The sequence below is a fragment of the Lepisosteus platostomus genome, chromosome 17 (genome assembly GCF_059453375.1).
Source record: "Lepisosteus platostomus isolate fLepPlt1 chromosome 17, fLepPlt1.hap1, whole genome shotgun sequence".
In the NCBI taxonomy this organism is placed as follows: domain Eukaryota; kingdom Metazoa; phylum Chordata; class Actinopteri; order Semionotiformes; family Lepisosteidae; genus Lepisosteus; species Lepisosteus platostomus.
The window spans coordinates 15,084,254-15,097,431 of NC_142627.1; the positions used below are offsets into that span (position 1 = coordinate 15,084,254).

A 13,178-nucleotide genomic window follows, 5' to 3' on the forward strand; every position below is an offset into this window, starting at 1 on the left:
ATGTTTTTAATTAGCTGGTTCTTGCTGTTTAACATGGTAATATTTCAAGTGCAAAGGTTGCTATTTCCTTTCATCTATTATCAGGATTAAGTGATTAGCAGAAAATGACTTAGTCCTGGTAAGGATCAAGGAAACCTGCAACCTATTTGCAGGGAACTATGCAATTTAAGGGGATAATGTAAAGATACTGATGTACCTAATCTTGGTAGTTAACCAGAGAAATAAAAAAAATGTTTGGCAATTTGATTTAGACATATTTAAATGTATACCTTAAACCTGCTCCTGTACTTGAAATATGGTCAGATTTTAAATTTTTTTAAGTATGTTTATTCTTCTCTGGCCTGCAAAAGAAAGGAAAATTGTGCCATTGAGGCACATTTAAAGAGTATACAGTATAATGCTTTTTGCTAAAATATGTCTATAAATAAAGTACACCTCCTTGGTTGTACTAAACAAAAAGAAATGCAATAAAAGCCTGTAACAAGTTCCCTTTGAGATGTCACACATACTTACACACTTCAGACTAAATAAAATAATCATTTTCAGAAATAGCAACCGATCAGCTTTCCAGGAGTGGTAGCTGGCATGTGGGGAATGTATCGCCATAACAACCATTTTCCATATTTCCATCACTGTGGTCAGACTTATCCTTAAGTACCTTTCATACTAAACTAGGCTAATACTGAATGAAAAGAAAGAAACTCTATTTGAGTAAGATTCATGTCAATACCATTTTGTGTTAGTCTGGACCTATTTTAAACAATGCTCTGTGCTGTTATCTGTTCACAGCTACAGTCCTTCTTAAAAGCATTTAAGCAGCTGAAGGTAGTTACTGTAACTCTTTCATCGTGAAAAAATGTTTTTGGCAAGCTTAAGAGTAATATAAAATTAATTTCACTGATTAAAGTAATTCATATGTATTGTTTTATAATGCAGTGTACAATTTTGTATTCTTTGTTTCTTATTGTTTTTTCCTGATCTAAAAAAATGACTACATTTTCTCATTTGAGTGTGTGGCAGGTCATATAGATGGATGTTGTACAGACTCATGGCTTTAATTTTAGTTTTTCTGAATCTCAGAAGATATATATACTACATATACATTATGTGGAACATTTAAAAAATGTACCTATACCTCTATATGTTAATGATTGTCAACAGTAAATTCTGACACCACTTTTTAAATATCACATTTTAGTTCAATGAGGAAATAGTCAAACCCATTGTTTTCCAAGACTGACATTTCTATTTAAAAGCAAACGATATTACAAAAATATTTTTTTTATGTAATATCATTCTGTGTAATCAGTGGTAAGTGCACAATGATTCAGTTGTCATTTGAAAAAACTGAGGAGTGTCAGTCTTTTTGAAAAAGAAAAAAAAATATTTACTGCAAAAGCAAATCTAATTTGTATAGCGAAATAAAAAAAAATCTAATACTGAAGTGTCGTCATATCCAAAGTGCTCCCTGCACAAAAATATCTTGCATTAACTGAGATTTTGAATGGATGCCAATGTGTCTCTTAAAGGCATCTGACTGAACTCCACACCAAATGTCAAAAAAGAAGAAATAATGTTCAGTCCATTGTGTGTATTAACCATGTGTTTTCACTCAGTGACTCATGGACCCCCAGTGCTCACTGTTACGTCACATCTCCATAGTAACTTATTTCCCAGTGCTCATTCTAGTTCATTGAACAGGTAATGTTATCACCATAAAACGTGTCAGAAATTCACAAGATGTCCATTGCAGATACAGATGTCATACAGTCACAATCAAACTCAGCTTTGTGTTCAGTAATGAAAGTGGTGTAATATTATACATGATTTGTGCTGAGAAGCAGATCAGACTCCTATGGGATAGACTGTATATTCCTTTGCTCAGGACCATTACGTGTAATGCAGTTTTTTAGCTGTCTGTACATTTAAAAAGTGCATAGTAAGAAGCCCCTACATTAAAATTACACGTTTTAATACACTTACAAGATCGGGTTTGGATGCCTTCTATTCAGCAAGAATAACTATAGTTCAGCTGCATTGAAAAAAATCTTTGTCTGCAGATTTGGCTTTAAACAAGGCAAATGGTGTAAATATTTCAAAAGATAGATTATTGCCTGCTAGTAACTGACTCAAATACGGGAGGAGGAAATGTTTTGTTGCCTCCCGGTTTATGCTGTGTAATATTTATCTTAAAGCAACATGTATGTAATGCTGTCTGGGTGCGTGTTTCCAGAAAAAAAGAAGAAATTAGATTTGAATATGAATATGAATGAATACGGTTTTATGTAGCCAGCATCACATCTTCATAGATTTATACATAGAAGCTGTACTTAGTGAGATGCATTTCATGAATTAAAAACCTTTCTTTTTACATGGAATTAAAAAAAACAATGAATTGGATATTTGTAAAGTGGCTACAGAAATTCACTGTACGTATGAATATTCTAACAGAGTACATGATTAATCCACACACTGTATAGGCTGATGTACATACTGAATTTGTCTGTTTAATGTCTGAATGATATTACTGAAAAAAAGCTACTGGTATACATCGTTATTATCTAAAGTTTTATAAAATGTAGAAAAAAGACATTTTAGATTTGTTTTCTATTACTATTATGAAAGTAACTGCTGCATGTATAATATACGAGAAAGAAGAGAAAGCAGTAGGGGGATCATTCTAGAATTTGAAACTAAAGACTGTAACTAATTTAATTACATTACAATTTTAGATAATGATTTTTTGGCATATTTTCTCAGACACCTATGATGCTAGGCATTATGCCTAAAACGTTATCATTTTGCCACCAGTCATACTGACTTGGCAAAAAATCTTTACGATAAAATCATCACATTGCCACATGTTACCATTTATCTACAGAAAGTTGACAGAAGTCTCAGTAATTATGCCTCTTTGAAGAAAGAAATGTAGCAGATTTGACCTTTAATTTTGACATGACATCTGATGCACAGGACCTCAAACTAAAAACTTGAACATCAGCCATTGCAGAAAGTGCAATGAAGGGCATTGAGCATTCAGTGCTGCATAATATTGCCATCATCTCACACTTTTCTAAAGCTATTTTTGTTAGGTTTTTATACAGCCTTATGTAATTAAGTGTTGGATGGCACATGTTTCAACCATTAAACATTGTTTACAGGTTTAATCAATTCCAAAGCATGAATTCCATTCTCTACAACATGCAATTTTTTCTTTCAAGTATAAACCTCTGGACTGTTAAGTTAATGGTGTTGCTCTCTCCTCTAATTAAGTTTTTGTTGTCCTTTTCTTACAGGTTATGATATAATAAACGACACTACTGATAATTACGACAGGTGGAGTGGTCGGAGACTCATGCAGGAAGCTGAAAACAATGAGACTGAGGAGGACCAGCTTAAAGACCATCTGTTTAAAAACTGCACTGCGCCAGGTAAATTTTTTTTCAGGTTTCATTTTTGTTCTTTTTTCTTGTGACGTGTTTGACATCATTTCTATAGACATCCTTAAAATATCTATGCAAGCTATTTAGTATCATAAGCTATCATAAGCTTTGTTTACTATGGTTTTTGGTTTCATTTTACCTTTTCCTAGAGCAGATGTTCAGACGCAGTTGTATAAATCGTCCTGTGTTTTAATGCATCTTAAAGATGTACTGTATTAAGTGCTTGGTAAAGGGGATAAACTGTCTTATTAAGATTTTTCTGTTTTACTAAAATACATAGAAATGCTTCATTCTGTGAATATTGAGTGTTTTATTTTGCCAATGAATCTGTGTTATGAGTTTGCTCAAAGTATTTTTTTATTATTTACAGTATGCAGTTCTGATTGTAAGACAGTGATGGATTAGACCTTTCTTCATTAAGTAATGTGTTTAGAAAATCATTTAATTTTGTTTGAACAGATGACCAGTTTGCAGTGTAAGCAATATTGTAGTCTTTCTTAAAACAGAGAACCTACGGAAATGTATAAAAAAAGTTTGGATTTAACTAAGTTCATCTCACCTTGCTCCTTTTCACATTTGGGTATCCAGTGATATGGTACTGAATGATTTATAATTATGCTAATGATTATTTTGGGCTGCTTTTAAACTCTCTAGTGTCACTTTGTCTCAACAATAACAACGTACCAGTGCATCCCCAGATCAACAATAACTCTCGGCATCCAGCTTATAACGGATTGGCTCACCCTATTCAAATAACTGTTGAGATGTACTGTATTTATGAATCATTGAATGTTGAACCACAGAGCATGAATAAGCAGTCACAGAGGATATGAGAAAAAGGTAGGAAGTTGAGGTAATGCTTTCAGTATGGCATACTGTAAGGTACGTGAATCTCATTATCTTTTTAATAATAAGTGAGCAATTAAACTTTGCTACAGTCAAAATTAGAACAAGAATTATCTTTAGGATTACTACTTTAGTTTTGAGGTTTAAAATGCACAATCATGATACTTTTATTTGCATCATTGAATTGTAATAATTTTATTTACCTAAAGGATTGCTTGTAAGTTTGGTACATTAACATTTATGATGTTTATTTGTATGATAATGAAAATATATGTCAGTTGAACTTCTCATAAAGCTTAAACTGCTTTTATGTGGAAGAGCCACAGGAAATAAGTTACAACCTGAAATTTTCTGCGTAATGGAAAGATGAACATGTTTTCTGTGTTTGATTTTTAAACCACAAAAATAAGGTACTAATAAAGAATCTTAGGAGAATTTCAGTGCTGCTTTTGACTGTACTAATGAGTTCAGATTCCATCTTTCTTTTTTGATGGTTCAAGTGAAACGTGGTATTGACAGTTTTGCAGCTTTTGAGTTGAGTTAGAGTGACTGCAGTTTAATCTATTGTGAACTTCAGTGCAAAAGGAAAACAATACTACTTGCTAACACGTTTAAGCATGAGGATTTTCCTTTCCTAATATTGGCATGTCAGAAGTGCTTCCAGTTCCAAGATTGAAATTTGCAGTGAGTTGTTGGCTGTGAAAACACATTTATGTGCCAGTAAAGTGAAGTTGGAACTATAGCAACAGGCAGTTGACAATGTATCCTCATCCACAAAGTGTATGCAAGATATAGGGCTGACATTAAGTACTTTTTCTGACTTGAATTTTTAACCTTTGTGATGACATTGGCTTGTCTTTGTGCTCTTTCTGCATCAATTTGTCCTTTACAAAATGGCAGATGATAGGCAGAACACATCAGGCTCTGAAGATAAGTTCTTATTTTTGGAAGTGATGTTCATGAGGTCTTTAATTAATCTGCCAAAGAAGGAGATGGACTAGCTGAAGCTCTGTCAGGTACAGTAGATGGTAACAACACAGATAAGAATCTGGGGTGTATGGCATTGATGATGGACAGATTGCTATGCAGTAGCTGCCTTGCCTCCATATCTTTTAACTGCAGTCTTTCGCGCAGTCTTTTGTTTATTTTGTGTTTTAATCCTGCAGATACAATGCAACAAATAGGCTATTGTCTCACAGAAACATTTGTCACTGGCTGACAAACCATTCATCCTATTGAGGAGAGAATGTCAGCCTTGTTTCATTTGTGCTTACCTAGAAAATAGAGCTTGTCTGTGATTCCCCACAGGCTCACAATATGGGCTAAAGGACAGTAAGTCATGCATATTATAAAAGTGAAAGGAAGCAGAAGTACTGTATTATCTATTTTTCTATGGGATGTCTAGTTATTAGAAAATTAGATTTTTATGAAGAAATAAGAGGTAAGCAGCTGTAGCACTTTGCTGGGTTAACTGGTTCTTGATATTGACTGTGTAGTTAGAAGACTACTTTCTGATTCCCACTGCAATGCCTTTATAGGTTTCCTGATCACAACGCCCTGCAATGTGCTTTATATTAATCACTTTAAAATGAAAATCAAATTTTCCCTAACCTTTTTTACACAGGTTTAGATATCAGTGTACTATTTTGTATCTGTGACAGAAGAGGATGTTTTGAAAGGCATAATCCTTCAAATTCAAAGGCACCCAGTTTTTGTAAGTGGTCATTTATAAACAAAGCATTGTTACAAACTTCCTGTTTTTTATTCAAATTTCTTTAACAAAAATTTCCAACATGGAAGGAAATGATTTTCCTTACACTGTCAAATGATCCATCCTTAACAGAGCTCCCTGCTCCCGAGTTCAACATCTGATCACGTTTGGCACAGAGACACTCCCTCATGCTTCTTCTGTCTGGAATGCCCTTGTCATGTCTGTGCATGAGCTTTCCTCTGAGCTTGCTTTTAAAAGCATGTTGATGTCCTGTTTGTTTAATTTATGGCACTCTTCACAGTAAAAGCTCTTTACTAATAGCCACAATAATTGTCTGTGACTCCTCTTTCTGTAGTACTATTTAAATTGAAGTAACATTGATTCTGTTTATTGCACTTGTCCTGTTCATTAAGCACTTTGTTGTTCATGGCTCTATAAATAATTCAGCAAAGAAAGGTAACATCTATTAATATTCTTAATGCCATATGCTGACCCCTGAATTCCTGATTTTACTGCAATTTGAATTCATACATAATTAAAACCTGGGGACTCTAGTGCTTCAGCATCAGGACACGTTCAGTGATATCACATATAGTAATTCATTTGTTTTTTGAACTGCTTTTTGAACAGTTTTTTTAATTGTCTGTTGTGCTTGAAGAACTTCTCAGCAACCTCTGTCCCAGGAGTTCCAGGAGCTGCATCATAATTGTCATTAACAGACACATAAAACTAGAGACAACCGTAGTCTTCCCAACACCTCTAGGATCTTTTGAGAAAAATGTTGAGATGGTTGTTGAGAAAAAACAGAAATGACCAGAACATGGTTCATGGAACAAATCACCCATCTCTCAATTTCAAATAAGAACCAAATGTAATATGTGCTATGTTCATACGTTGTTAAAGGGGCAGAATTTCATTTTAGCTGCAAGTTGCAATGCTGTCTGTGAGTGGCATAATACAATCAAAAGGAATGTCTTTTTTAATCTACATTTTGTAATGAAAATGAATGCAAAAAATTCTTGAAATTTGAATTTGTTATTCAACAATGACGTGTCTTGATTGAGCTTGTGAACTAGACCCAGACTAACTTTTCTTTTGCATCTGAGATTTGATTAAGTAGATTAAAGTGACTGCTATAGTTTGCTATTTGTTATAGAAGCCAGAAAAATATTTATGTGAGACACAGTGGAAAAGAAAAAAGTGAATATTAATGCCTAACTCTTCCTAATCTATTTTATTCTAACTTCATGTTATACACGCCATTTTGTTTTGCTTAATTAAATTCACACAGTAACCTGATGAAAGGCCCAGTGTTTCTTTCAGGTCAAATTGAGTCATGTAAAAGTTATAAGTAGATTTGTAAATATTATCATTCATCCATCCATCCATTTTCTAACCACTTTATCCAGTTTAGGGTCACAGGGCAATCAGAGCCAGTCTCAGCGTGCAATAGCCGAAAGGCAGGATACACCCTGGACAAAACTCCAGTCCATCACAGGGCACACACAGATGGACACAGACACACACTCACGCCAGAGCCAATTTTCCCTGAAGACTGTTAATCTGCCAGTATCTCTTTGGACTGTGGAAGGAAACTGGGGCACCCAGAGGAACTCCACATGAACAAGGAGAACATAAAAAACTTCAAGCAGAAAACACTCCAGATCCAGAACTGAACCAAGGCTCCAGCACTGGCTAGTCAACCGTGCTAACCACTGTGGCACTGTACCACCCCAAATAGTATCATAAATAACCAAAATAACCAAAAACTACGCTTTCAGTTTATAAAGATATCAAATACTAAAGTTTAAAAAGTCATGGAAACCATTTGAAACAGTCTACAAAACTGCTGGGGATGTAGAATTATTCTTTAATGCATTCGTCTCCTTGAATAGTCATGTACTGTAAAGTATCTTCAGTGCATAAAATTGAAGTTCAAGTATCGCTGTCTGGTCTTTCTGAGTTCAGTGATACTTGCTTGGCATGACAGGACTTGCAACGAATTATCTGCACAGTTTCAGAGTTGTATGAAATATAGAAGGATAGTATAGTTTGTAATGTTTCTGAGCTACAGCAGCTGCATGATGAAAACCTTCAGGATGTCGTGCCAAAGATATTCACTTCCTCATACCTATTAAGTACTGATTGTTATTTTCTTGTTGAGTTTGGATGTAAAATTAAAAAGGAATTTACTATATAATCCACAATCTGCTGTCAAGTTGAACTAGTACAGTACACAAAACCGCTCTTAAAAAAGGCACAATTAATGATTTTTAACATTGCCATACAGTAACCACAGACAGGATAAAATTCTTTGTAAATTTGCTTGATTTTCATTTATGTGATTCCCCTTCTCCCTTCAAGATTAATTATATTAATATTTCCGTCTGCTATTAGTAATTGTTTAATGCTGTCACAGAGGAATTTTGGAATATGGTCAGCATGGATATATCTTTTTATTAGATGGCTTCTATGTAAAGTTTTAAAAATAATGCTGAGCATAATTTAAAATGCGTGTGAGAAGCGTGACAGATGAGTCATAGAATATATTAAGGTGAAAACTCTTGTGTGCAGTTGGTTAAATTGTACTGTAAATCTCTATTCCATCTATCCATTTTGCAAACACTTTATCCAATACTGAGTCGCAGGGGAGTTGGAGCCTCTTCTGGCAAGCAATGTGCACAAGACAGGAAACACTGGCCGGATCTGAAGGGTACTCACAAACACTAATATACACAATCACACCAGGGCCAATTTTCCGAGAAGATAGCTAACTTACCAGTAAACCCACATGAACAGAAAGAGAACATACAAACTCCACAGGTGGCACCCCAAGAACTGAAGCCATGGCTCCATGGCCACTGTGCCACCATGTCCCCCTTTAAATCTCTTTTTTTCTTTCAGTTGCTCAACTAGACTGATGATCCCACACTCCCCTGTCATATACACACATTCTAAACGACAGCAAAAAAAGAATAATAATTTGCTGCAATACTGAAGTCATTAAAGCCATGAGTTGTAGCTTGTCTTTGATTTATCACTGCAGCTGACAGTGTTATTTTTATCTGCCTTGTTAAACCATACAGAGGTTCCATAGGTCCATTGTGAAAATGCTTTTAGTAATGAATGCTGATTTTGCCAAATATACCATATTTGTGCAATATTATGACAACAAACTATATTCTACAATACATGTCTCTAATGCCTTTATAGATGTTTATTGTACAGTTTTACATCAAGAATCTCAACAGATTTACTTGCAATTAAAATGATGTTTGGTATTTAAGTACATTCTGGCAAAGGTGTTCCATAATATGGTACTGCACAGGCTGTGTAAGTTATTATAAAAATCTTAATCTAGGTTTTCCAAAAAATAATTGTGGACATTTTTATGTACTGTATATGCTTAGAAAGAGCAGATATGTGTTACGAGGCAGGTGGTGGATGCAGCACTGCAGTGGGAGGCAGAAGCACCAGAGGCCTTTTAAGTTCTGGCCTGTGGTTGGCAGCAGGGATGTGAGTTGATTCAGAAGACACTCCAAGCAGAGGAGGCTGTGAGATGCCTCTGGAAGAGTTAGGTAACATATTGTAACGCATACGGCCGACATTACAGGTTGTGCGAGTCGGCTTGCCAGCGCGGTGACGTCACTGCCCTTCCCTGTGAATTGCAGGGACCTCAGCCACCAGGCTGACGGGAGATCTACCCTTTAGCTCAGCTGGCTAGGTGCCTGTTGAGTGACGCCGGAGGCCCGGGTTCGAGTCCCCAGCGGTGGGGGGCCGACCTGAGGCGGCAGCGGCAAGGGCACATACCCACGTGAACCCAAAAGCGTTACAATATTATGGGAACATTTCACCTATGACAAGAGGGATGTTCAATCAATCAATTTCATCCTGAAATACTGACATGTGACAACAAGTTTCCAGTTACATAGGTGGTTAAGTCAGTTCTGAGGGATGGCCACTCAAGTTGTTGATTGATAAGTTCAGTAGTACGTCGAGTCCCTGGATGTCCAGCCATTCTTGATAAATGGCCCTACTGAAGGAGCTCCTGTCGAGCTGCTGAGGGGACATTCTGTCTTCAAGCGGAGTCTCAGATGGAGTGGGTTCAGAGCGCTGGGTGGTAACTATTTTCTCTTACACCTCCAGCATGGTAATTCCCAAGATCTGGTGACATGGGATTATTGGAGATTCATCAGGGGTATGGATGTTGGAAAGCGCTGCAGCAGAAGGCAGTAAAATACCCAAGTGCAGGGCTCAAGGGAGAGATGAGCAGTAGCAAGTAAGGAAGGGGTTATACAGTAGCTAAGAGCAGACAAGGAGACAGGTGGAGATAAGAAGTTAGTTGTGAGAAAAATGAATGGAGAGTAGAAAAATCATCTTTTATAATCAAATAATAGTCTCAGACAAGCAGAAAAGTTACTGTGAGATAGTAACGAATCAGCTGAAACTTACTGTACATGGCTAGCTCTAATGTCAAAGCACCAATGAATGGGAGAATCCTGCCTTTAATATCATGCTTAATAGGAAGATTGCTCACTGGATTGGCTTCCTGACTAAAAAATATTAGGCTTGATTGATTGGCACTTCAACCTATTTCATATGAGGTTGTAGCTGGCTGCAAACGCATGTGAATGTGCTGGTTGTCACTAGCAACAGCAGGACGCAAGCTTCTTCGAGCATGGGTGTGACAATATGGTGACCTACATTTACATCCTTTTGTGGGTGGAGCCAATATGATTAACGTAAAATATTTTGACTCAATATGTCACATTACTGTAATAAAAAAGTTAGAGGCTTTAAAAGTTATGAGATAAAAATATAAAATACTGTAGATGAATTCACGACAAATGTTTAAGGGAAAAGCGAAGTGCAAAAATACGTTCATAGACATTATAAAGGACAATTCTGTTGCTTTGTTTTGGTGAATAAAGTAGCCTAAGACTCTTGAATCAGTGCGTTAGCACTCCGTAACAAAGATCCTGCTTAGCACATAAAGCAGTAAATGGCCATGCGTTAAAGTGTGGTAGAAGCCCTGAAATGGCTGACCAGGCAGATGTGAACTAGAGTGTATATTAATGGAAGGTAAAAAGAGCTGATCGTGCAGGTTCTAAAAAAAAGCAGTTGAGTAGTACAATACTGTATGAATTGGCAGATTTAATTCCTGTCTGGGTCACCGTTAGACACAATATTGAAATCAATGCTTATACTTAGAGAAATATATCAGATAACATAAAAACACAATTCTTAAATATTATTTATACGGTGTGACCCTCTAGGTTTCCAACTCAATAGAGTGCTCTAAAGAAGGCTTATTGTGCTTGTCTTTTACCATTATTTCTCTTGTTTTACGAACAGAATGGAATGAATGATTTATCTTTTTTCTAAAATGCAATTGCTTAAATTAGAGTATTATAGACCTACTTAATCAATGCAATGATGTCACTGCCAAGTTCTGAAACATTGTAAATTGCCCTCAGTAGAACTGTGTATATACTCTGTCTGTATTTCTATATGATATATTTACTGTATATCTAAATTTAACTCTCTGACATACAGTATACACTTTCTTTGTTTAATATGCATTTATGCAAAGTAAGTTTCAAATACAGAAAAAAAAACATTTAATGATTTTTTTCCTGCTTAATTATGCCTTCCCAGATTAAATGCTGTAATCATATTTAATTAAAATTATCCTTCACTTTTTTGTGAGGACAAGACTACCCTAATTTTGTTTCTTCTCATTATATCTACTGTGGTTGGAATTAGTCTTTTCATCTGTTTAGTTTGTGTTGTTTCCTAGACAGTAAAGTGGTTTGAGAACTTCATAATGACTTATTTCACACTTCACTACCAGAATTGATTCATTTCTGCCATGTAGTTATAGTTCTTACTCGTAAGACCATGTTATCCTTCCTGCTTGGTTTCCCCTATATCAGTTATATATTATGTCTCCAGCCTTTAGTTTATGAAGTTATTCTCTATGTTGTTGTTTTACTGTTGTCTTTTTCTTTTCATTTTTACACAATGTTTAGAGAAAACAGAAGCTTTACTAAAAGATTCTCAGTGTTCAAAAGAGATTTGAGGTTGAAGGTGTAAGGTTAAATGAAGAAAAAATATCTATCTTTTATTTTGTCATTTAAACGATAATGAAGTTCAACATTATTTCTTAGTAGTTCAGGTGGGTAGCTGAGTCAGTCTGTGAAGGCTGCAAAGGAACAAGTAATACTGTAGGTTTATTCTATGCTGAAAGGAAAAGAGAGAAAACACTTCTTCCCTCAAAAGAGTACGAGTACAAGATTGCATTTGTAATAAAAGAAAAATGGAACAACTTCCACTGAGTTTTGTATTAAAGTGTTTCTACTAGTAACCACAAAGCTTTATAAAAATGACAGTTTCACTGAAAACAAGGGTGAAATTGTTTGAGGCAGAATGTGGACTATAAACAAGTATCAAGATAGTGGACTGTAATACTGTACCAAGAACTTGAGATTTTGGTGTTTGTATTATAAAAGGCATTAATTACAGGACTCGTAACTATTATGTAGTCACTTATTTTCTCATTTCTTGTTTACTGGATAACATTTATTGTAGTTTAACAATGTATAAACAGACAATGTATACAGTACATACAGTATGCATAGTACTCTACTCGTGCTTCAGAATGCATTTTGTTCACTTCTAAATTTGGTTTGCCAGTCTGACAGAACTACTAGATTGTAAAAACTGGTGCATAATCCCCGGAAGGAAAAGTGACGTTTTTTAAAAATAGTCCTTATCTGGCACTGCACATTCACAGACACACTGATATCAGAGGAAACGTTCATGCTACAGTAAAAAGTTATTCTGAAATGGCTGCTGACATGGAAATAGTGGAAGGCAAACCATGTACAGTGTATAAAATGATGCACGAAAGATATGTTACACACAGGTCTAATGGATTGAATCAAATATTTAAAGCATAGATATTGCACAGACAATGTGAGCAAAAATACAGAAACTGTAAAAGAATAATGTGAAGTAAAATGTGATACAGTGTAAAAATGGTAACATAACAAAGTTAATATTAGATATGACTTCACTTAGGACTAAACACAATCCTGGCCATGCAAATGCATAGACTTGATTATCCTCTGGAACCTCATGCATCTTCAGCCAGTTGGTGAAAACTAGCTAGTCAC

General features: G+C 35.5%; 1 protein-coding gene across 1 annotated transcript in view; it reads left to right on the forward strand.

Moving 5' to 3' along the window:
- The window catches only part of slc24a3 (solute carrier family 24 member 3), a 108,847-nt gene that overhangs the window by 11,783 nt on the left and 83,886 nt on the right, over positions 1-13,178 (forward strand). Inside the window, exon 2 of the mRNA XM_088609664.1 lies at positions 3,297-3,431. Coding sequence (XP_088465790.1) covers positions 3,297-3,431 — 135 coding nt within the window. The remainder of the gene's footprint in view (positions 1-3,296; positions 3,432-13,178) is intronic.